Here is a 26,349-nt window from a genome sequence, read left to right as displayed (position 1 = left end):
CGTTGTGGTGGTGTATAGAGCCAAAAATGTTAGAATTGTGTCGATGTCCCAATATTTATGGACCTGACTGTATATATATGTGCGTGTAATATGTATAGTAGAGGTAGTACATAGATCATCCAGGTAGTATCATAGAAATCAATGTGCTGGCAACAAGCAATGTACAGTATAATGTGATAGAAAAATGAATCCAGCCAGCAAAAGAAGCAATGCAGACACTCGCAATACATTAGTAAGTGCCTTGTATTAACTTCCTCTACATGATAAATACAATTTGCTGAAGTGACACAACCCCTTTAAGCTTCTAAAGTTACTGGAGACTTTTTAAGGATAAAAAAGCCATCGTTCACACTTCAGTCATTTGATCAGTTATTTCTATCAGTCAGGGCTCATGCACACGAATATATTTTCTTTCCACTACCGTTTGGGGTTTTTTGCGGACCGTATGCGGAACCATTTACTTGAGTGGGGCTGTAAAAAATACAGAAGTTACTCCGTGTGCATCCCGTTTATCCGCATGGCCGTTCCGCAAAAAAAGTAGTGCATGTCCTAATATTGTCCGCAAATCACAGTCCGAGGCCCTATTCAAGTTGATGGGTCCTCAAAAAATAAGGAACGCACACGGAACACATCCGTATGTCGTCCGTATTTAATCCGTATTTTGCAGATTCATACTGTAGGCCATACTGCTCATGTGTTTGTGATTAATAAGTTACTGTTTCTGTATACGATCTAAAAAAAAAAAAAACGATCAAATGCGGAAACTATACGGATATGTTTTGTGGAATAACGCAAGGGAAGAGGACTTAAATCTGACACAAAAAAAAACCCCTCATATACGGAATAACGGATCAGTGAAAAACAGACCGCAAAACAGCAACGGTTGTGTGCATGAGCCCTTATTGTGGGGCAAAACCAGGTTTAAATAAAAAAAAAAAAAAAAGGTACATATCTTTCCATTATACCTCATCTCTGACTAGGCTTCACTACTGATTTTGGCTCACAATAACTGATGGAAATAAATGGCCGGTACTTTGTGCCCCAGGATGAGCATTCTCGTCATGCGGTCCTTCTTCCCATCCCATGTGCGGTGCCACAATCAGCAGCAGGGATCCAGCTGTTATTGATGGTGATGACGCCGATGCCGGTGGTTTAACCCCTCATATGTCGTGGCCAGCGCTAAACGCGGCATATGGGAGGTTTGCGCTCCCTCTCCTCATTCGTTGGGTTGCCATGGCAGCCCCAAGCCATTCAAAGTCCTTGGGGCCTGGAAGCTACAGAAGCATATGAGGTCCAGTCCCCAGGCTGGGTCTCATAGGCAAACTATCAGTGTATTAGGCCTCTTGCACACGACTGTAAGGCTTTTTCAGTATTTTGCGGTCAGTTTTTAACTGATCCGTTGCTCTGTTTTTTTTTTTTGTTTCCCTTCCGTAGTTCCGCAAAAAATCTGTGTGGTTTCCGTATGCGATCCGTTGTTTGTGGATCGCAAACATAAACATAAAATGTTTAATCATTAATGTAATGTACTTTAATGTGTTTTAACAGTATACACATGGGCAAAGTGGGCATGGATTCACAAAAAACTAATGACTTTTGAATGTGTTCCGTATGCATTCCGTATATTTTTTGCACACCCATTGACTTGAATGGAGCCACGGATCATTATTTGCGGGCAATAATAGGACAAGTTCTATCTTTCAGCGGAACACATATATACGGAAATAGAATGCATACGGAGTACATTATTATTTTTTTTTCTTTTTGAACCATTGAACTGAATAGTTCCGCATATGGACCGCAAACTTAATCCGCAAAAACAGAACAGAGACGGGGAAAAAAAAAAGTGTGCAGGAGGACTTAAACTGATGTATTGTCCTGCATTGAAACAGGGATTAGACCATGTAATCTTGAAGTCAGGCATATTGGGTATCGCCGTGTGCGTAACAACCTGCTATATAAAAATATCACATGAATCACCCGTCTTGTCAATACCTTTTTAAATATTTTTTTTTTATAAAAACTGTGCTAAAAGTCTTTTTGTCACCTTTCATCACAAAAATTGTAATACCAAGTAATCAAAAAGTCATATCTACCCAAAAATAATCTCCTCCCGCAAAAAATGAGCCTAAAAAATAAGATATGGCTTTCAGCACATAAAAACATTTTTTTTATTTGTTAAAAAAATGCTTTTATTGTTTAAAACCAAAATATATTAAAAAATACAGACATATTAGGTATTACTGCGTCTGTAACAACCTGCTCTGTAATACCAAACGATCAAAAAGTAGTTTGTACTCCAAAACAGTTATGCCTGTGAAATCTGCCCTCCAAAAACCATATGGCATTCCTTTTCTTTTGTGCACTGCCATGTGCCCATACAGTAGTTTACGACCACATATGGGGTGTTTCTGTAAACTGCAGAATCAGGGCAATAAATATTGAGTTTTATTTGACTGTTAACCCTTGATGTGTTTCAGGAAAAAATGAATCAAAATGAAAAATCTACCCAAAAAGTGAAATTTAAAAATGTCATCTCCTTTTTCCTTTAATTCTTGTGGAACACCTAAAGCGTTAACAAAGTTTGTAAAATCAGTTTTGAATAACTTGAGGGTTTTAGTTTCTACAATGGGGTAATTTATTGGTGGTTTCCACTATGTAAGCCCACAAAGTGGCTTTAGCATTGAAGTGGTCCTTAAAAAAGTGAGTTTTGGGAATTTTCTTAAAAATTTTAAAATTTGCTTCTAAAATTCTATGCCTTTTATAAGATCCAAAAAAAATAAAATTACATTTACAAAGTGATGCAAAGATGAAAGTGGAGATATGGGAAATGTAAAGTAATAACTCTTTTATGAGGTATCTGTCTTAGGGTCCATTCAAACCATGCATTTCCGCACTTCCTTTCCCGAAAAATAAATAAAATAAAAATAGAACAAGGCATTTTCTGTGGACCAAAAAAAGGCATTTTCTATTATAGTGCCGGCGACGTGCGGAACGTACATTGCCTGTGTCTGTTTTGCAAATCTGCAAAACACCTGCGGACGTTTTTTAAAATGTTTAAAATGGCTAATTTTCCAAATATTCAGTAAATTTGGGATTTTTTAATCCATCGACTTAAATGTTTTTCACCATCATGAAGTATAATGTGTCGTGAGAAAATAATCTCAGAATCGCTTGGATAAGTAAAAGCATTCCAAAGTTATTGCCACATAAAGTGACACAAGTTTCCAAAAAACAGCCTGGTCCTTAAGGTGAAAAATGGCAAGGTCCTTAAGGTGTTAAGCCTCATTCACATGTCCGTGTCCGTGCTCAGATCCGTGAGCAGGTGGTCAGTGATGCATCCGTGAAGGATCTCTGTTGGGTCAGTGTGTCTGTTTTGCTCTCAGTGTGCCTTCTGTGTTTCACTGACCCTGCAGAGCTGAAAAATAATTTTCAAAGTATCTCTTCCTAATGATCCGTGAACACGGACAAAATGGAGCATGCATCCGTGCTAAAAACACAGACCCTTGCTAAAACACTGATGTCTGAATACACACATTAAAATGAATGGTGACGTGTGCTGTCCGTGGAGAACACGTCTGTGACACACTGACGTGTGAATAAGGCTTTACTCCCTTGGGCCTATGATAGGTTTATTTTCCTTGTGCCTTTTTTAGTAAGTTTTCTGTGAGAAGAAACTGCCATTTTTCCCTCCTTTGTCAAACAGGAGTCTTGCTGGACTGGTTTATATTTGTCTAGTGAAGAATGTATGTGTATGATTATTACACCCTTCACATTGTAAGCTGCAGCCCGGTTTACACCTGCTAGTTTCCTGTACATACAGTATGCAGTTTAATAGCATTTTCTGGTGACTATTATGTCTCGGCTACATGGCATGTTGATTATTGTGGTGTAATTAAAGCTGGATTTACATCATGTTTTTGTATTACGTTTAACATATACAATAAAATGTATATGTTAAACGGATGCCATAAGGTGGCATCCGTCACTGTACAGTTCCATTGTTCTCGTGATCGGTAGGGGTCCCAGTGGTAGGACCCCGACTGATGTAATAGTTATCACCTGCCAATCCTATGGATAGGGGTTAACTTGAAACAACTGGAATACCCCATTAAACATAGGGCAAAAATTTGATGTGAACCCAGCTTTAACATCTGATGTAACAGTCACAGTGGTTGGGGAAATGTATGGAGCGGGCTGCTGAATTGAGCCAGCTCCATACACGTCGAGTGTCTGCTGTATCATACAGCAGGCACCTGGCTGCAATGACTGGGAACAGCAATCCCAGCAAACCCTGTGATTTAACCCCTGAGGTGCCGCAATCAAGACCTGTGAGGTAAGGCAGAGACATGTGGCTCCCTCTGCTTTCGGATCGGTTACCATTGCAGCCTAGACCCAGCTGAAACCTGCCATGGTAAGTTCCCTGCTGCACTCTGCACAATACACAGCTCAGGAGAGACTGTGTAAGAATCCTATTCACCCTAATAGATCTGTTTTAGAGTAAATAGGAGAAGGGATCTAAAGATCCTAAGGTCTAGTGTGCTAATCGTTATTAAATATTAAAACATAAAAATGTTAAACCCCTGTTTCCCAATTTCACATATAAAAATATATTAGCAATAAAAAATAAACACATCAGGTATCGCCATGTCCGAAAATGTCTGAACTATTAAAATATTTTAAAAAATTCCAGTGCTGTGAACGCCATTTTTTAGTCACTCATTTTTTTGGTCAATTTTTGAATAATAGTGATCAAAAAGTTGTACGTACCACAAAAATGGTACTAATTAAAAACTACAATTGGTTCAGCAAAAAACAAGCCCTCCTACAGCTCTGTGGACATATATATTAAAAGGTTATGGCTGTCAGAGAATGGCAATGCAAAGAAAATTTTGATAAAAAAAAAATATACGAATTGGTATCTTCCTATTCGTATTGAGCTGCAGAATAAGAACATTGTCAATTTTTAGCACACAGTGAACACCGTGATGTCAAAACGGTCAAAAGACCTTGGTGGAATTATTTATTTTAAGTTTTTTCAATTTAAGTCCACAAAAAAAAATCTGCCCCATTTTTTTCAATAATGGATATAGTAAATTAATGATTAATGTAAATTTGTATTTTTTTTATCCCACAAAAAATAAGCCCTCATATGGCTATGTGAACAGAAAGGAAATGCAAAAACTTAAGGGGTTGAGGGAGTCTATCTTCTAGATTTTACATCTGTGATGCACTAAAACCATCCCATTTATTACCCTTTTCCAGTTTCCGATGCCTAGAAAAATCACTTTAACCCATTCACTACCAGGAATGTTTGTGGGGAAAATTGTCCTGGCTTCTAGGGATCGACCGATTATCGGCCGATATTCAGGATTTTGAATGTTATCGGTATCTGCATCTATTTTGCAGATATACTGATAACGTATGGGGGACAAGGATCGCGCTGCTGACAATGCTTTCCGTGTTCCCTCAGCGGCACAGGGGAGAAGGAAGCAATGTCCTCCCTCCCCTCTGTGCCACTGCCACCAATGAGAGAAGAGGGGAGGGGCTGTGGCCACTGCGCCACCAATGAAGAGAAATCTCTAATTCATATACAGGAGGCGGGAGCTGGCTGCAGAATCACATAGCCGGCTCCCGACCTCTATGAGCGGTAGCTGCGATCCGCGCACCTGAGGGGTTAACTACCGAGGATCGCAGCTATTGCTCATAGAGGTCGGGAGCCAGCTATGTGATTCTGCAGCCAGCTCCTGCCTCCTGTGTTAATGAGAGAGTTATCTTCATTGGTGGCTCAGTGGTGGCAGTGCCTACAGGGTCCCCTATCCCCCTCCTCCTTAGTGGAAGTGCCGATTGGAGCCCCAGCTGTGTAAGCCTGGGGCTCCGATCAGTTACCATTTTAGTTTTTCATTTTAGAGTCTCCATATTCTGAAATCCATTTCTGTCTTTTATGTAGGGGCTCATTTTATTCAGTATAAGATGACTGGTACAATTTTTGGGTGCATATGACTTTTTGATCGCTTGCTATTACACTTTTTGTGATGTAAGGTAACAAAATTGACACCACTGTTTTTTGTTTTTTTTTAGGGGTGCACCGAAATTTCGGCAGCCGAAAATATCGTCCAAAAATGCACCTAATCTGTTTCTGCCGATAGTTGTACATATCGGCCGGAAATAGCGGGGGAGGGACTGGGAGGAGGAGCTGGGGGCCGGTGCGTTCACTGTGCTCCGGCCCCCAGCTCCAGTAGTTATAAAATGTGTGCAATTAATAAGCATTCTATTCATGAGGCCCCCTCTGCAGTAGAACAGCCACATCCTACTCACAGGGCTGTGCTGGCCGGCCGGGCAGACGAGCGGCAGCGTCACGACTAACGTCACATGCCTGCGCCGCCTCCTTCATTCAGAAAGTAGGCCGGGCACATGACGTCAGTTGTGGCGCTGCCGCTCCTCTGCCCGGCCGGCCAGCATTAAGATGACAGCCCTGTGAGTAGGATGTGGCTGTATTGAATGTTCTACTACAGAGGGGGCCTCATGAATAGAATGCTTATTAATTGCACACATTTTATAACTACTGGAGCTGGGGGCCGGAGAACAGTGAACGCACCGGCCCCCAGCTCCTCCTCCCAGTCCCTCCCCGCTATTTTCTATTAATTGTACACATTTTATAATAACTAGTCTGTACTGGAGCGGCAATGGGGGGGGTTCTGTGGATGGCACTGTTATGGGGTGGGTGGGGGTCTGTGGATGGCACTGTTATGAGGTGGGGGGGGTCTGTGGATGGCACTGTTATGGGGTGGGTGGGGGTCTGTGGATGGCACTGTTATGGGGTGGGTGGGGGTCTGTGGATGGCACTGTTATGGGGTGGGTGGGGGTCTGTGGATGGCACTGTTATGGGGTGGGTGGGGGTCTGTGGATGGCACTGTTATGGGGTCGGTGGGGGTCTGTGGATGGCACTGTTATGGGGTGGGTGGGGGTCTGTGGATGGCACTGTTATGGGGTGGGTGGGGGTCTGTGGATGGCACTGTTATGGGGTGGGTGGGTAATATGATTTATTAAATTCATGAAAAAGAATTAATAAAATCATTAAAAAAAAGTATTTTAAAAGTATTTGGGCAAAAAGGCAGTTTCGGTTTCGGTCAAGGGGTATCCTGAATTTTCGGTTTCGGACCAGAATTTTCATTTCGGTTAACCCCCTATTTTTTTTTTACAGCGTTTACCTGAGGGGTTAAATCATGGGATATTTTTTATAGAGGATGTTGTTGCAGACGCGGCGATACCTAATATGTATACTTTTTAAAATTTAAGTTTTATACACTAATATATTTTTTGAAACAAAAAAAATCTTGTTTTAGTGTCACCATAGTCTGAAAGCCATATTTTTATTTATTTTTTGGGCAATTCTCTTAGGTAGGGTATCATTTTTGCGGGATGAGATGACGGTTTGATGGATACAATTTTGGGGCGCAGATGACTTTTTGATCGCTTGCTATTGCACTTTTTGTGATGTAATGTGACAAATGGCTTTTCTGCCTTTTTTTTTTTTACGGTGTTCACCTGAGGGGTTAGGTCATGTGGTATTTTTATAGAGCAGGTTGTTATGGACGCGGCGATACCTAATATGCATATTTTTTTTGCATTTAACACAATAAAAGCATTTTTTAAACAAAAAAAATCATGTTTTAGTGTCTCCATAGTCAGAGCCATAGTTGTTTTTTTTTTTGGTTTTTTTTTTTGGGCTATTGTCCTATGTAGGGTCTCATTTTTTGCAGGATGAGGTGACAGTGAGATTGGTATACTATTTTTGGTGGCATGCACCTTTTTGATCGCTTGGTGTTGAACTTTTAGTGATGTAAGGTGACAAAAATGGCTTTTTTTTTTTTACACCATTTTTTTTATTTTTTATGGTTATGGTGTGGATCATGTGATATATTTATAGAGACGGTTGTTATGGACGCGGCGATACCTACTATTTTTTTTCTATTTTTTTATTATAAAATTAGGGGAAAGAGGCGTTTTCTTTTTCTAACTTGAAACTTTTTTTATTCAAAACACTTTATTTTTTTATTTTATTTTTAAAACATTATTTCTGTCCCACTTTGGGGGTCTGATACCCTCTGCAATGCATTACAATAAATCTGTATTGTAATACATTGCCTGTTAGTGTATGACACGGAGTCATACACTAACAGGTTGCCTAGGAGACCCAGCCTGAGGTTGGATCTCCTGGGCACCCGTAGAAGGCAGGTACCGATGCCGTGCAAGGCATTGTGCAGCCTCTGCACGACATCGGGCTGCCTTCTGACACATCGGGGTCGGGTTGAGGCGGGTTAAGGAGTCCATCGGGTCCCCGCGCCGCTGTGGCGGGGACCCGATGCACTCCTTAACCCGCCTCAAATCACTTCTATGTCGCGGTCAGAGCGGACCGCGTAGATATAAACTCATAGATATAAATTAATAGATGTAAATGCATAGATATAAATGCAGACTGCTTGCATTTTGATGGCAGGATTTCTCCCATTTCTAAGGCTTTTAATTAACCCTTTTCATGCATTTACATACACGTACATGATAATGTGTGAGGCAATGTATGGAGCAGGCTGCTGCAGTGAGCCTGTTCCATACACAGTGGGTACCAGTTGTATAATTCAGCAGGCACCCAGCCATAATGATGGGATCACGCCGAACCCCATCATTTAAAGCCTCAGATGCCACGATCTTTGCATCTGTGAAGTAAGGCAGAGGGATTGCGGCTCCCTCTACCTTCCAATTGGTGGTCCCGAAGTGAAATCTCCATGCTCCGCCCAAAAAATATAACCTGTCCTATTCTTATCTGCGCTCTGCGGACTAGAATAGGCAGTTATATTAAAGGCTGTCCGTGCCGTTCCACAATTTGCGAAATGCACACTGACACCATCTGTGTTTTCCGGATCAAGTGCATGTAGCCTTACTCAGCTAAAGGCCTCTTGCACATGACCGTTTGGCTTTTTCAGAATTTTGCGGTCTGCAAAAAACGGATCTGCAAAAGATATGGATGACGTTTATGTGCATTCCATTTTTTACAAAACAGCTTGCCCCTGATAGAACAGTACTATTCCTGTCCGTTATGCGGACAATAATAGGACATGTTCTAATCTTTGAACGGAAATACAAAAACGGAATGCATACGGAGTACCTTCCGTTTTTTTGGGGCGGATCCATTGAAATGAATGCGTATACGGAGCACAAAAGGAAAAAAAAAGGCAAAAGAACTATGAATGTCTGCCTGTGGCTGACTCTGTCTCCCTCTCTTCCTCTCCCTATCCTTATCATCTGCATCTTCTATTATGCCTGAGTTTTACTACATTTTTATTCCATTTTTATTTATTTATTTGTTATTTGACATCTCTTTTGTACCAATAAACAATTTGTCCTGTTTGCAAAACCAGAAGATAAGATCAATAATTGATTGGTGGAAGACTATATAATTAATAAAATAAATAAAAAGATAAACCCGTAAATGAGGAAATTAATTGATAAATAACCAAAATTATATAACAGGTCATGTGAGGAGAACCATTTGCTTGGTGGAGTGGAAAGCGCAATGGAGAGCTGATTATGCTGATGTTTTATGAGCGGGGTAGCGGAAACAATGGGAAGTGCTGATATTGGTGGATGATGTGCTATAGGGGGAGAGCGGTGGTTAGATGAGGGATAGCTGGGGAGAGGACAATATACTGTAAACCTCTATAAAGCTTTAATTGATAATTCAAAGGCATGATTGAAACGGATAGTAGGTTGCAGTATTGACTGAATGATAATGGGGTGATATATGATGTGGAGTGATGTTAGAATGGCGAAGAATATGTTTTAATATGGAGGAACAGAAGGAGCTATACATGATATGGCAATATCTGACACAATTAGATAAATGAATATATATTTGTACAAAATAGAGCAGCACTCTAAAATACGTGAAAAAAGTTGTTTATTCACCCAATGGTGTAGCGACGTTTTCAGCTGTATCCAAGAGCCTTTCTCTTGGATAGAGCCGAAACGTCGCTACACCAACAACTTCATTTTTTCACTTAGTTTTCGGAGTGCTGCTCTATTTTGTACAAGTTGGATATTGGGTAAGCTTACTCCCATTGAGCCTGCACCCAGCCCTCCTTTTTGAGTCGTGCTGCCCCTCCCGGTGGGCCGATGCCTTTAGGGCCACCTGAGCTCTCCTCACTGCCGCTGACCAGGTACCTACTACTGGAAGAACAATAAGGGGTCAATATTAGAGGAGGTCCAGGCAGCATGCGGAAGGTATGGCTAGCTCAGTGTTGTGGCTACATCTTACTTCCTAAACCCATTGCTCCATATCCATATTAGAGACCGCTGGAGAAGGAGGACAAGAGGTAGCAGCTATTGATGGCCACCATAGAGGGACAGTTTTTGGGAGGTTTTTATGCTGCATTGTGGTATTTGGTTGTGGTATGGTATTCTGTGCTGCACTATGGTATTGGTGACTCTGGCAACTTGTATTGGCCCCATCTACATGTGTTGCCCCACCTCTGTCAATTTGGACCCACCTACAACATTGGGGCCACTTTTTTTTTTTTTTCAGGGCCACTTCTAGTTCCCGGCCCTCCCCAGCATACATACAATTTTGGGCAATTTAAAAGTTAAAGCTCCTCCCAGGGACGGCAGTTCAACTAAAATATTTTAAAGCAATCATGGTAAAACAGTATAATATCCTAGAAAGGCATGTTAAGTGTGTTTTAAGGGCTTTTACAGTAAAATAGAGCCACTATATATCACTGAAACTGCTAGCTTAATGTCACATGCCACATCGTCCTAGTGCTGTACCAATTTCAACCACATCCTGTGTTTGGCATGTGGATTTGGGGACATGCGGCGCGGTATATTGATACCTTGCTATACATGGTGGTGTGCTTTATCGCTCAACCATGAAGGTGAGCAGCCCATTATCTTTCACTTTGGAATGTACTACACTAGTAGACAGGCCCAACCATGTTTATCTCTCTGTAGAATCTCTGGCCTTAGCAGTGATCTTTTGTATATGACCTCTAAGACCAGCTGGGGCACAGTAATAGTTTTTTTTTGGGGGGTTAGTTATCTTCCTTAATGGGGTTGTGTCATCCTCCTACATTGGTGGCATATGGTTAGGAGGTGGGACCCGCACCTATCTCTAGAATGGAGCCCGCAAAGTAAATGTATGGGAGTTCCGTGCGCTCGGCTATTTTGAGAAGTCCTATAAAAATGAATGGCAAGCCTGGCCACCGCTCCAGTAACTTCTAAGGGGCTGACAGAAATAGCCGAACAAGTGCTTGGCCATTTTTCGGCACTCCCATAGAAATGAATGGAGGGCGGCCACACATGCACAGTCCGGTCTCCTTCACTTTGTGGGCTCCGTTCTAGAGCTAGGAGTGGGACATGCAAATATCAAACATTGGTGGCATGTCCTAGCGATACGCCACCAATGTATGAGATGGACCAACTCCTTTAAAAACCCGGACAACCCTTTAAGTCACTTTCCAGTATTTTGATTTGTACATTTTGTCATTTAACATGTATCATATATTATGCTTTAATAAAACCGTTATAGCAGAGCAAACTTCATCTCTATTCTCTAGGTATGATGGGGAAAGCCCATCTCTGTTGCTATATGGAAACCATCAAGAAGCAGGGCAGCTGCTATTGCCAGATCTTTATTTTTTTTTATTTATCCTAGCCATATGCCATAACTTTATAATGTGAGAATACCCCTTTAAGCCATGATACCAGTGTGAAGTCACATTCTGTTGCACCCAGTGTTAACCCATACCTATACAAGGCCTCCTACTGAGGCTAGCCATATATAAATACACTATATTAAAACTGTAAAGTGCAAAATCTGGTTAGATAACATTGGAGCAAACCATTCCTGGCGTTTCTTCACTCCTATGTGAATAGCACTAAATCAGCAAGTAGTAGGCAGTTTGAAGTTAACACTAGTAATAAATGTGACATAAACCCCATGTTTTATGGCTTTCAGAGTGCGCAGCCTGTACGCTCTTCGGCACTGCAGTGTGAAATATGATGGTCTTTATTGGATTATATCTGAAGTGGGCATAGAAGTAACCATAACCTGTCCAGATCGTACGGAGAATTATTTTGTCTCGGGTCCCAAGAATTAAATCTTTGCTTAAGGGCTCATGTATTTTGCAGTCTGCAAAAACGGATCCGCAAAAAATACGGTTGACGTCTGTGTGCATTCTGTATTTTGCGGAACGGAAAAGCTGGCCCTTCATAGAGCAGTACTATCCTTGTCCGTAATGCGGACAATATTAGGACATGTTCTATTATTATTTTTTGCGGAACAGAAATACAGACATACGGAAATGGAATGTACGTGGAGTAACTTCCATTTTTTTTGCAGACCCATTGAAATGAATGGTTCCGCAAAAGATGCTTGAGCCCTGATGGCGAACTGTTTCCTAGCAGTTGAATGGATTTAGTTTGAAGGTAATGTAGATGTAATGACCCGGCAGGTGAACATGAACTTCTCCTCTGTGCAAATCTTGTGTGACGGGTGGGGACTGAAAGCTTGTGCATGTCTGTAAGGCTGCCATCTGCTTGAATAACTTCTTGTTTTTTATTTTTCTTGCAGAAATTTCTCCAGAAATGGCCACATGGATCCAACTTGTAAACTTTTGCATCTGTATTGCTCACGTATCAACCCTAGAACAGGCTCGTTCTTTCTTGAGCGACACAGAGTTAAATCATCTAACAATTAACGTGGACTCAAGCAATGTATACATAGGGGCAGTGAACCGATTATACCAACTTTCTGCAGACCTGGAGTTACTAGTCAACGTCACTACCGGACCAAGGCTCGATCACAAGAAGTGTACGCCGCCCATCGACGCCACCCAGTGCCCTTCTGCAGTCCAGACAGACAATTATAATAAGCTCCTCCTGCTTGATGTGCCACACGACAGGATAGTTGTTTGCGGGAGCCTGTTTAAGGGAATTTGCTCCTTGAGAAGTTTAACCAACATCTCGAATCAGATCGCTTATGATGATAGCCGGGGAGAGAAGACCTTTGTTGCCAGCAACGATGAGAAGGTTGAAACTGTGGGACTGGTGTCTGACATGAAAGACGGGGGCCGTCGGGTTCTGTATGTTGGGAAAGGCGCTAGCCAAGATGATAATGGAATAATTATCAGCACGCGAATACTCGATGAAATGGAAGATAAATGCCCCTTTGAAGCGTACATGGATTCCGCCACCCTCAAGTATAGTTACTCCTCTATGAGCATGCAGCAATTTGTCACTGTTTTTGAGGATTCTCAACGGATTTATTTTATTTCTAGTCTTCTCGACAAAAACAATGGTAGAAATCGGACATTCATTACCCGCCTGTGTAAAGCGGACTACAACTACTATTCTTATGTTGAGATGACTCTTGTATGTACAGATGGGAACATCCCTTACAACATCTGCACCTCTGCCTACCTTGAACGCCCAGGACAAGAGCTGGCAAATGCTATGGGGATTTCAGATACTAATGATAAAGTTCTCTTTGGGGTTTTCAGTACGTTTGACAACAATCAGGAGAAATCTGCTCTCTGTATGTTTTCCCTTGAGGATATTAACAAGAAGTTTGAAGAGAACAGAGAGTTGTGTTACACTAGTACTTCAGAGCCACTAAACCCCGATGGAGAGGCCATTTTCTCCAAACAGTTTGGTGATAAAAAAGGCTGTAGTGGGAAACAGGTAGAGTATCATAATCACATTTCTTAGTCTTATTTAAGCCAGAAATGAGTCCTAAAGAGAGGAAAATTAGAAAGGAAAGACTTGTAGAATTGTGCAAGTATGCCCTTATTAACTTAAAGGGGTTCTCTCATCTTGGACGTTAGGGGTATATCACTAAGCTATGCCCCCAGTGTCTGATTGGTGTGGGTCCCACTGCTCCATTCACTCCTAGCAACAATGGAAGGCAGCCGTGCATGCGCTCTGGCACTTTGTGGGCTCCGTTGTAAGTATAGGTACATCAGAACTTGGGGGCATATAGCTTCTGAATGTCCAAGATGGGAATACCCTTTTAAAGTGGTTGTGCCAAGTTTGAGTAATCCCCTGTCCACAGTATAGGGAATAACTAGCTGATTTCTGGTGGTCTGACCCCTCGGATCCCCACCAATCCTGAGAACAGGGGTCCTGTTCTGATGGTGCAGCAAGTCGTGCCTCCACCCTGCAGCTCCATTCATTCTCTATGGCAGCGCCGGAGGTTGAGTACAGCGCTTGTCTATGTCTGATGCTCCCATAGAGACCTGCCACTCCATCAAAACATGGGAACAGACCCCCATTCTCAGGATCAGTTGGGCTTCCAGTGTTGATTACCCCAGCGATCAGATGGTTGTCCCTTATCCTGTGGATAGGGGTTAATTTATAATCTTGGCACAACCCCTTTCACTCTCTCTTTTAGAATTCATTTCTTTTGGTGCATTTTGGCTAAATGAAAAAAAAAAGGATTAAAAATATAAAATTTGTACCCTTTGATTAAAGGGAATCTGTCAGCAGGTTTGTTCCTATATTCAAACATAATTTTTCTCAGCAATTCGGGCACATTTGAACATGGGACTAACACAGGTGTCATCAGCTGCCAAGTGCACATGTTACAGGTCAGCCAGTGTCATAGGTACAGACCTGCTGACAGGCACCCTTAAAAGCCTTATTCAGTTTTTTTGGGGGGTCGTTTATTATTATGCCTCTTTTGCCACAAACTAGTGTAGATTTCAATTAGACGCATGGACTGAAGGAGGGTGTGTTTATTTATGACAAGGTGTGCACCAGCGGCACAGGCAATATCAAGACCGGCGTAGAACAACCCCCCCCCCATGTGTGTAAAGCCAATGCTGTAAGATTACACGCAACTTTTCAGAAAGAACATGAAAAGCTTTTGTTCTTGTATCCAAAATGTTATTTTTAGGCCGTGTAATGGATAGATCTCCATAATAAAACAGCACATAAGTGGCTCTGATTCATTTAGTACATGGTACAATCCTGGGAAGATGGACACATGAGAAGCAGAACATGAGTGTTAAGTATCACAACTGGCTTTGCTTCAAAGACAATCTGTCATCAGAAAATTCACTGTTAAATCAGGCACAATAAGGTGGGTGTACAGATCAGTCAGCGGCAATGCCACTTCCTGTTATGGTCCCAGCCATCACATGATTGCTGGGTCCTGGGCAACAGCATGAACTGCAGAGTCTTAGGCCCCTTTCACACAGGCGAGTTTTCCAAACGGGTGCAATGCGTGAGGTGAACGCATTGCACCCGCACTGAATCTGGACCCATTCATTTCTATGGTGCTGTGCACATGAGCGGTAATTTTTACGCGTCACTTGTGCGTTGCGTGAAAATTGCAGCCTGCTCTATATTGTGCGTTTTTCACGCAACGCAGGCCCCATAGAAGTAAATGGGGATGCGTGAAATTGCAAGCAAGTGCGGATGCGGTGCGATTTTCACGCATGGTTGCTAGGTGACTATTGGGATGGGGACCCGATTTTTATTATTTTCCCTTATAACATAACATGGTTATAAGGGAAAATAATAGCATTCTTAATACAGAATGCTAAGTAAATTAGGGATGGAGGGGGTTAAAAAATAAAATAACTCACCTCATCCACTTGTTCGTGCGCTGCCCGGCTCGTCTTCATTCTTCTTCTTTGAGGACCTGGGAGGAAATGGACCTTTGGCGTCACTGCGCTCATCACATGGCCCATCACCATAGTGATGTACCATGTGATGAGCGCAGTGATGTCATCAAAGGTCATTTTCCTCCCGGGTCCTCAAAGAAGAAGAATGAAGACGAGCCGGGCAGCGCGCGAACAAGTGGATGAGGTGAGTTTTTTATTTATTTAAATTTTTTTCTTTTTTTTAACCCCTCCATCCCTAATTTACTTAGCATTCTGTATGAAGAATGCTATTATTTTCCCTTATAACCCTGTTATAAGGGAAAATAATAAAATGTACACAACACCTAACCCAAACCCGTACTTCTGTGAAATGCTTTGCACTCGTGCTGAAAAATCATGCGTTTTCCGCAATGCACCCGCACCTATCCAGCCCTCACACGCGACGCCCATGTGAAAGAGGCCCTAGCAGACCCAGATCAGCTTCAGCTCGGTAGAAATCATGTTAAAATACCCCCCAGTGTCTTTAAAAGGTGTAAAATAAAAAATAATAATGACAAAATAACAAAAAGTTCATCGCCACTAGCCCACTCTGCAGCTACAAGCCTGTAAACTGTATATAACTTGAACTGAAAGGGGAAATAAGGTGAAAATATATTTTAGTTCCACAAAAAAAGTGAAAAACATACTTTTTTTTTTTTTTACGTTTTCCCAGGTCTAAAAAAATAAAACCAAAAACACTGTAATGAAAATGGCATAAAAATTGAAGTCAGAGGCATCACCAAAAACCTGCAAAAATTATGTAAATAATCAACCTGAAAAAAAAAATCGCTTTTCAAAGCCAGATGTACGGAAAAAAAAAAGCAAAAAATGTGTCTGGTCAGAAAAGTTCTGAATTGGTTAAAATGTTCTAGATATATTTTAGACCTCTTTTACTAGAGATATAGATATTTATATCTATAGTTTGAGATTTCTTCTTATTCTTTATTGACACCTCAATTTGGTCGAAAAAAACTTTATGAAAAACAGAATCTGTGAATCTAGCCTAGTAGATACAAACCAGTAGGACAATTTTAATCAAAACAATTTGCTACGATGCTTAAAGTTTTCTTTCAGAAGTATTTGGAAGTTGTAACAATTCGGTGCCAACATGGACGTGTAAATTACCAGAAAATGAAAAAAGATCACAGGCAAAACTTAATGTGATTGAGCTGAGATTGGCAAAGTGTGAACTGCTAGTGGTGCTTGGCGAGTGATGACACAACCAAGGTGGTGCCCCCAAAGTTCTGCAGCAACCCAATCCATCTGGTATTTGCTATGTCCAGGACATTGAAGACAACAAAAAAGGCAGTAGGGCTGGTTCCACAAACAAGATAACACCCGACCAACAAACACCTTGGCTGAACTACGGATCCAAGTATCCAGCATCTGTATGGCCATTACCATGCCAGTGTGGCAACCTGTAACACAGCAAGGGGAGATGCCACCCAGTATTAATGTGACCCTGCCACAACATACTGCAGAACCCAAAATAAAGGGGGCACCACCTTGGTTGTGTGATCATTGACCAAGCACCACTAGCAGGTTTTACTTTGTCAATCTCAGCTCAATCGCATTGTTTTTCCAGGTGTTCTTATTTCGTTTTCTATTAGTGTATATTATGTAGTGTGTTCCTCGCTTCTTCTTTTTTGGGTTTGTATCATGTGAATGAGAACTAATATGGTTGCCATTCCAGGATCCATAGGGTTTGTCACCTAATTTCTGTATTTTCACCAGCATGCCACGTGGCCTCTTGTATTCATTGCCTGTACTGGGGAGGCTGCCGGATAGTGTGTGCAGGGTCCTGGGCAAACTGTTCATTGTAATGATGACCTTGCGTTCCCCAACTCTATGTCAATCAGGTTTACAGATTTGCTGTTATTTGGAGTATTTGACTTGTCATTCTCTTACTTTACAGAATCCCATTCCAAATGAGTCTATCAAGTACCCGTGTGGATCAGAACACTTGCCTTACCCTTTGCAAAGCAGGAATGGTGTAGAGGCGAAAGCTGTTCTTTTACGTGAAAATAACCCGTATACGTCTGTCGCAGTATCTGTAGAAAATGAGCACACTATTGCATTCCTTGGTACTGCTACAGGAAAACTGGTCAAAGTAAGTATAGATCATAAAGAATGAGATATTTTCTACTCGCCTAGAACAGATCTATGTGAGCTACGGGTATTTCTCGCCTACATAGTCCTCATTTCTTCTGGCTTTTCTGTGATCTCCTTGCTAGGTTTTCAGAAAGATGCCATAGTCTTCTCACCACACTGCATTATATGGAGGCCCATTAAAGCTTGGCTTGGTGCTGGAAGCAATCTTGGATCAGTCAGATTGAGGGCACAGAGCAGGTTCAGGAGCCCTGGTCATCCTTGGTGAAGGACTGTTTCTTCTTTTCAGCCCATTTTCTTATCAATCTCTCTTTTGTTTTGCGAGGGAGCCTCTCAGTTGTGTAAAGCCGTTTTCTACCAGTAAATTGTGCTCCTGATTCACAATCAGTCTGTGAAAAGCCTTCCAACAATCGTATGATTTTGGGTCTGGATGAATCTTGAGCTTTTCAGTGTATGGAATACATAAGAAATCCTTTAGGAGCCTGCAGTTGAGGTGCCGTACAGTGTGATTTGTCCTAAATTACTTTTCTGTGAGGTCCCTGAGCGAGAAAATGAGAACAATAATTATGCAGATATTCCTTTCATCCCACATTCTGCACAATCACCCGTGTGCCAAGGACTAAATATATAATTTTCTTGGCACTGATCAACCCACACAGCCTCTGTATGCCTAAAACAGAAGGATATCAGGTTGATCAGCAACACGTTTTAATCCAGAATATGCTTGTAGTAATGCAAGGGGAAAACACTAGTATAGCATCTCTGTTCGAGTCTCTGAATTGAAGCTGAAATTGTTGATTATTTTAGGCCTTCCTAGGCAAGCAGTCACGCGAGTACAGAGCTGTGCCATTTGAAACCAAAAGTGCAGTGAAGAATGGGATGTGTTTTGATGCTACCAAAGAACACCTCTATGTCATGACGAAGAAGAAGGTTGGTAGAGTCTGAAGTTGACATGCCCATACACAGGCTGTAAAATCTTTCTTGAATGAGAAAAAACAGGTCAAAAAAAGGCAGCACACACTCCGAAAATATATCCATTTTATTATAAGGGGTTGTCCAGCCTTTTCTAAGTGATGGCCTATCCTCAGGATAGGCCATCGCTAGCTGATCGACACGGATCTGACACCACACATCCCCGCCAGTCAGCTGTTCACTACACAACAGTCGTAGGGGATAACGCTCATCACTGCAACAACAGAGCTACACCCAAACAGCTGATCGGTGGGTTTGCGGGGTGTGGAACCCCTGCTCATCAGCTAATAATGGCCTAGTCTGGCCCATCACTTAGTACAGGCTAGACCAAAACTCTTAATGTGGCCTGCACATCCCTGACAGGAATCTGAAAGTAGCATAGTAATGTGGGCTTATACTTCCATTCATATTTCATTGATAAGTGGTTTTTCACATTTAATTAAATTGTTCATTCTATTGTGGTTCCATGTGGATGTCCATATGAATATCAACACATCACTGATATTATATCATCTTTAATGATCAGGTCTCCTAGAGCTGTTAAGTTGACCATACATATAGCTTTCAGCCATCCATTATTTCTACCAACCTCCCCAAACACGAAATGCAACAGCCCAATCTGTTTTTTGTTCTTCACCCACATCTGCCTTCAGGATAAAGTCAGCACACCACCATACACATTAGAAGGTCACAGGTTCAGCTGACATTGCTCTATGGATATGTTCACACATGGAGAATACAATGCAACTTTCCTGCCATGGAATTGCCTATCACATTGTCGTGTCTGTATTGCACTGTAATCATTACATTAGTGCTAAGCTTTTCCTGTGTCTATAGGTGCATCGTGTTCCTGTTCAGGACTGTTCCCGATATTTGGACTGCACCGACTGTACTCAGGCAAAGGATCCTTATTGTGGGTGGTGTGTGATAGATGGAAAGTAAGTGAAGACTATTTCATTTTATTGACAGTTATTATATTTATTGGTCGCTAGCGCCATGAGTAAATGGGAATGAGCCCCTGCTGAGGGAAATGGGCCGAACATAATGTGGTGTACTCAGAAACCAAGAGGAGAAAGTTTGTATTGTCAGATGAGCCTGACATTGTCCGTGCTGAGAACCACTTACCACTGGGAATATACCATTCCTTCCATACAGGTGGATGGCAGCATCATATTTTTGAAAAATATTTCTCTGCAGTGGGCTCTGGAAAAGTTATGAGGCAGGGCTTAATAGGAACTTTACAGTGGCAAGCCTGGGAGCCCTTAGAAGGCCCTTGGCAACCGTAGTAACCAAGCAGCTCTGGTGATCTTGGTCAGCAGAGGGAGTCTCTTCCCCCTAAATGACCCCTCAGATGCCTTGGTCTCCATTTTCCATTGTTAACACCATATTTAAACACCTGGCATCTTTTGTACATGTACAGCCAATTACTGGAAGGGGGTTAATAAGCCGCAGCTGGGTGTTACCAGTTTAGGGGGTGGCCTTTCAGTCTTCCACTGTCCATGACACTTGTATGTCTTGCAAGAGATAATTTTGTATTAGAAACGTTTCCCACCTTAACAGACATTAGCTACCTGCTTTATCCTCCACATGTATTGTTACTGAATTACTCATCCGTTTTTTTCCACACTATTACTTTCCTATTTTTAGATGCACCTTAAGAAAAGACTGTGGTCGCGCCAATGAGCCATACCACTGGCTGTGGAGTCCTGATGGTGTCTGCTTGAAGATTGAAAGTGCACAGCCAAGTAATATGAGTGTTAAACATCTCAGTAATGTAAGTAGTTAGCGTTCATACAGACCTGTACCACGCAGACATTGTCCTACTAATCGGGAGGACCTGTACAACCCAAAACTCATTAGTTTTTCTCTAATAAAAGCTACTCTGGAAAGTTTTTAACCATAGAAATAGGCTTACTTCTATTTTACCACTCGCTTATCTATGATCACCGTATTACGTGTGTTGCTGTGTGGAAATTGCCTCCTTCTTCAGAGAGTCTTTAAAGGCCCCAGAACTATCACAGTGGCTCATCTGTGGACTGCCTGTCTAAAGCTGTTTAGTTGGCAAAGTTTTTCAGGGTTTTACAACAGAAATTTTGTTGCAAAAGGTCACAATTTAGGCCACGTATCCTTACCAACGAAGTCACGCCGACTTGTAGAACATGATGTGACTTTTCTCAGAAAAATAAAGTCAAGGCACAAAGTCTAACAACATCTGTGGTCAGAATTGTCCTAGCCCATTAGATGAAATGCATTTATAGTGGGAGAACTGTCTCCTCGTGTGCCCTCTACCACACTTTGTTCTCTTCCACTAGGCTGATGGTTGCATCTGAGCAACAAGATAGGATTTTTATGTTCAGTTTAGTTTCTTATTTCTTTAATTAACTTTCCTCCAATCATATTGAAGGTTCATTATTTTAAAAGTTTTTAATACAGGTATATTATTAGAGCCCTAAGATATTAATTTCTTCTGCTGCTACAGGTTATGTTAAGAGTGGCACCACCCATAGCGTTGCATGAAGATGACATGCTGACATGTGACTTTGGAGGAAATGTCCAAACCGCTATTCTGGAAGAAGATGGATCAATTTCTTGTCCTCACCCTGTTCATATTCCTAATGTTGTGACCGGCCAGGGTAAGTAACAGTGGCATTAACACCATAAGGATGCAGCATAGTCTGGTACTTAAGGCTGAGTTTCTCAGAATTTCAAAAGCCATAACTTTATTACATCGTCATATGAGGGCTTGGTTTATGCGGGACACATTGCATTTTTTGTGCCATTGCACCTCTCTTCCTCTATCTAACCACTCAGGTGCCACGGTGGCTATTAAGTAGTTAAACTGCTGGGATCAGAATTAAAAACTGGCGGGATCAGAACCAGCAATGAAAGCGGGGTGCCAGCTGTATAGTACAGCTGACATCTGTGAGTGGTTGCGCAGGGCCTAGCTCCTGACTGTGTGTCATCACTGTGACATACTATTACGGCACTTACGGAGTGTTAAGTTCATACACTCAGTAACTTAATAGTATGCCACTAAGCGTGAAGGGGTTAATGAAAATGTAAGAAAAATAAACTGCTTTGTACTGCGAAAAATAAAATTTCTCTTTAAAATCTCTATTTTTTCTTTTATGCAGATTATGTTAATGTCACTATTGAGCTCTCTCTGCCCGGACAAGTGTTCTTCGCCGAGTATACCTATCAGTTCTACAACTGTGAAGAGTCCATGAATCTTTCAGAAAATTTACCGTAAGTAATTTTTAGTATAATCTAGCCTGGAGCTTGCGTTGTCTCCTCTTTAGAACATAAGGTATAATACCGAGTATGTCTTGATCCCCAGATGCATTTCCTGTGTTACTACTCAGTGGGAATGTCGATGGGACATAAAAAATTATAGATGTGTTGACGCATCTCCAAGTAATGAACAGTCTACAATCAGCCAGGTAAGAACATTTCTAATGATGACTGATAGGGAGGGACCTTAGATTGTGACCCCATAGGGGACAGAGTGATGATAAAGTCTGTGAAGGGCGGCAGAATATGTCAGCACTATATAAGTGAGTACAATAAATTAAGACGTGTAACATGTTGTACGTTTATGGACACGTCAACCAAAACATATTGAAATCTGGCAACCTTTTTACACTGGTTTCCAATTTAATGACCATTATTTAATTTACAGAATATAGCAATAGGTTAAGGTCTTTGCTAACATGTTTTTATTCAGGGAAATGTAGGCGTTTATAAATCATTATCAGACAGATCCATCATAATGTTATTCCTGGAAGCGATCCAGCAGTGCTGGTCTTGCTGCAAGGGAAATGTAGGTATGTTGTGGTTACCGCTCTGTGTGACAAGCTTTCGGTGAGCAGGGCAGGTAACCTAAGGGAACAGTATTTCCCAGACACCTTTTCTGGCTTGGCCACCTGTGGTGAACATTACCACACTTTCAGCGTGCGTGGTAATCGCACTAGATCAGAACAGGTGCACTTTTCCACAGTCCTCTTCTGTTATTTCACTTCTGCTTGCATGCACCCTAATTCCGGCTTCTCCATTTATCTTTCTCAGGAAGAGAATTGTCCACAGTTCTACCAGCCAGATCCATCATTTATCCCAATGGAGTTAAAGAGTACTATCCAATTTTATGGGAAGAATCTTGAATTTTTCCAAGTAATGTACCAATTGCTCTTTCTGTTTTTTTTGGGGAGGTTTCTTTTTACTTTAACTCTGAATAGAAGTTTTTGAATCACAAACCACAGATAGACCTTTGGTAATGTTACATTGAAGTGTAACATTTTCCCAAAAATACTATTTGGATCATTCCCTCCCCTCATTCTACCCCTAGGGAGCTGGTCTTTCGGTAGTTATGTAGTGTAAAATTTTTTTTTTTTTACACAAGGAGATCTGTCGGTCCCTATGTGTGGTGGGATCCATCACCATTTCAACAGCCTTTTAGTTATCCTGCCCTAAGGTGGCATACCTGACCTGGTATAGCCGATATAACTTATAAGTACCAGCATTTCCCCAGGATATTTCAACATTTTAATTTTATTTATTTTTTTTTCCATTCCTGGGAACATTTACAAAACATAGATATACCTCCATTTGGAGAAATTTACATAGCTGATAAACCATGAACTCATATCAACTTAGAACCATATATAAATGAGCTCTGATGGACCTGTCACCGTGGGGGGTCTCTTTAAATCAGAGTATCATTGTGATAGCTCAAAGGTATGTTCTTGGTGGATTCTTTTACTGGAATGTGTCGGTGAAGTTTGTAGTTGTACACTGGTAGACCTCTGTTGGTCCATCATACTAATGATGCTAATATTTTAAAAGGTCTGTTATAGTGACAGGTTATTGTCAGTTGGTGAAATGTCTTACCTTAGTGGAAGGTTCACAAATTCTGTTGCCCTAAATGTATTCTTTTGTCTTCATAAATGCAGAGAAAATCTTTTATTGCCGGGAATGATAAGCTCAAGTTTAAGGCTCCTGTAGAAGAGAAAGAGGACATGTTCTCACTCTCTATTCCAGAGGTATTCATTTTAAGTGTATTGCCTTACCTTGATGCATCATGTGTAGAGGTTTCCTAATGAGTGTTAGATGTCTTAGCTCTTTTTTTTTTTATCAAACATAATTTTTATTGTAATATATTTTGTAAAAGATACAACAAGTAAGAGGCGTCTCCTTTTTCCCCTGAAGTTCCCATACAGCATATAATATTTGACATAAATTGCATCAGTAGCAAAATCAGATCATAAACAGATTATGAATATATCCAACATCTTATGACGACCATCAATGAATTGAAATCCGCTCCTCGGACACCTCCTAACATAACAACTAAGCCCCCCCACCCTTATCCAAACTGCATCCCTTAGGGGTGACACTTCATATACTCCAGCTCTATACCACCTAGATATCTTCACGTATGAGAGCAGATATTGCGTGAACTGTTAGGGCAGTTTATTGTAAGGTCCCTAGTTCTGTCTTCGCTCTTCTTTATATTCACTAATAAAACCATGTACATAAAAACTGAGTAGGTGGAACTTTTTTTTTTGTTGCATAGGGTTGCCTGTACATAGCACAGTCCGGCTATGGAATCCGCATGCTGATTACCGCTAATTCCGAGACTGCACCTGTACCGCCCAGCAATTAGCGGTAATCCATGGTCAGATCACATGCATGGGCACCACCCTAACGCAGTGTGGCCAGTCATTTCTCCTAATTATTAAGTTAAGGTGTTTTAGCCACACTCATTGAAAAAATGCATAAAATCAAGCACACAGTGATGCGCACTTCGTATACAAACATTGTTAAAGTGCAGTTTCATGCATACGTTTGAGTCGTAGTGACCTTGTACTTCCAGATGGAGAGGACAGTTATAGGTCAGAAACTTGAGGTAACTGTGGCTCAGCTGCACATATAATAGCACCCTTGGTATTATTGGTAAAAAATATTATGCTTGGTGACTTTAACCCCTTGGTGACCACCTGTATGTGTTTACCGCTGGTCACTAAGGGCCTTTAGCTAAGCAACTGTAAAAAATAAATAAACTTTGTCTAGTCCGAGTGTTGCATAGGTGTCTAATGACAGTTAAGTTGCTCCTATTCCACCTTTTTTATTCCCTTAAAGGGCTTCTGTCATCAGGAACATGGTTACTAAACTGGCTGACTTTTAAACATGTGGTATTACGAGCTGAAGTTAACAGTATTTGTCCCTTCTTTCTATGTGCTTCCATTTTTGTGAAAAAGGACCTTGTCTTTTATGCAAATTAGCCTCTAGGAGCAATGATGGGGTTGCTCCTACTCCTGGAGGCTCTATTCTCCCTCTTCTGGCCACGGCCTCATCATTTCCAGGCAGGATGATGAGAACACTCAATCAACATGATGAGGGCATGGCTAGAGGAGGGAAAACAGAGCTTCTAGGAGTGGTGGCCACAACCCCATTGCTCCTAGAGGCTCATTTGCGTAAAATAAAAGTTCATTTTTCACAAATGCGGAGGCACAGCATCTAAGGGGTCTCAGATGGAGGGGGTTCCCACTGTCGCCTCATGGCCCGAACCCCCACTACCACCCCTTAATGCAATTGTAGGGAGTGCTGTTCGCCTGCTGTTTTTCATGACTGAACTGTTTCACTGTGTCACTCCTTCCACTGCACAATAATAACACTCACTACAATTATGGCATTACCAAGTGGGCCAATCCACTCATTGGGAGCGAACGGTTTCATTCCTGACAATTGCCTGATTGCCAGCAGAGCTAAGAGCTGCCTTTACATATAGTAATCATCCTCTCTGTATGGGGACGAGTGATCACTACTGTGATCGCTGATCCCCATACAGTTTTATTGTTTCTGGGGAGAACATCCTTGTTTACACAGGGTGATCTGCTGCTGGTAAACAGTGATTTTATGTGTGCATGAAAGATTCGTCGAAATTATAGGGCACCAACACCGTTCCTTAGAAAGCTGGTTCCCGATAATTACTCAGATCCTAAGCCTTTGTCAAAGGATCTTTGTATTGTATTTTTTTGTTGTCTTTAAGTTTTACTTTTTGACAATAAATGTTTGCAACTGTTCTTAATTCCTGTTTAGTTACCTGCTCAAAATGAAGAATCCGTTGCCCTTGATATTTATGTTAAAGTGAATGATCAGAAGATTGACAGCAAACTGAATGGTATGTTTATCTGTCAGTCCATTATGCCTGCCAAAAATCTACAGACCTGAGGTAATCAGAAGGTTAATGCCCATTTATATCTGCCAGTTTTCCATAACCGCTATAAACATTTAGCGGTCTGCAAATCAGGATGCAGTCGTCATAAGCAACATTTACACACTAGTGTTTGGTCAGATGATGTTTTCTGTGGATAAATGATTCATTTTTGCAGATGATACTAGGCTGTTAGGGCATTTCGATAGTTTATAGCATGGATGTCAAACTCATGGCCCTCCAGATGTTGCAAAACTACAACTCCCATCATTCCCTGATAGCTGTAGTATGCCCAGGCATGTTGGGAGTTGTAGTTTTGCAACAGCTGGAGGGCCACGAGTTTGACATCCCTGGTTTATA

General features: G+C 41.5%; 1 protein-coding gene across 4 annotated transcripts in view; it reads left to right on the top strand.

Moving 5' to 3' along the window:
- Positions 1 to 26,349, top strand: part of PLXNB2 (plexin B2) — a 190,045-nt gene that overhangs the window by 110,146 nt on the left and 53,550 nt on the right. For 2 of the 4 annotated variants that reach the window (XM_044280257.1, XM_044280259.1), the window contains 12 exons: positions 12,395 to 12,480; positions 12,626 to 13,734; positions 17,614 to 17,808; positions 18,615 to 18,737; positions 19,617 to 19,717; positions 20,427 to 20,553; positions 21,259 to 21,412; positions 21,914 to 22,025; positions 22,117 to 22,219; positions 22,845 to 22,946; positions 23,726 to 23,815; positions 25,875 to 25,956. In XM_044280257.1, the coding sequence (XP_044136192.1) occupies positions 12,640 to 13,734; positions 17,614 to 17,808; positions 18,615 to 18,737; positions 19,617 to 19,717; positions 20,427 to 20,553; positions 21,259 to 21,412; positions 21,914 to 22,025; positions 22,117 to 22,219; positions 22,845 to 22,946; positions 23,726 to 23,815; positions 25,875 to 25,956 (2,284 nt within the window). In that variant the 5' untranslated portion in view covers positions 12,395 to 12,480; positions 12,626 to 12,639. The remainder of the gene's footprint in view (positions 1 to 12,394; positions 12,481 to 12,625; positions 13,735 to 17,613; positions 17,809 to 18,614; positions 18,738 to 19,616; positions 19,718 to 20,426; positions 20,554 to 21,258; positions 21,413 to 21,913; positions 22,026 to 22,116; positions 22,220 to 22,844; positions 22,947 to 23,725; positions 23,816 to 25,874; positions 25,957 to 26,349) is intronic. The other 2 variants (XM_044280256.1, XM_044280258.1) reach the window with 1 other exon arrangement.

Source organism: Bufo gargarizans, chromosome 2 (genome assembly GCF_014858855.1).
Source record: "Bufo gargarizans isolate SCDJY-AF-19 chromosome 2, ASM1485885v1, whole genome shotgun sequence".
Classification (NCBI taxonomy): domain Eukaryota; kingdom Metazoa; phylum Chordata; class Amphibia; order Anura; family Bufonidae; genus Bufo; species Bufo gargarizans.
The sequence above is the reverse complement of the archived record's forward strand: the minus strand, read 5'-3'. Positions and strand labels throughout refer to the sequence as shown.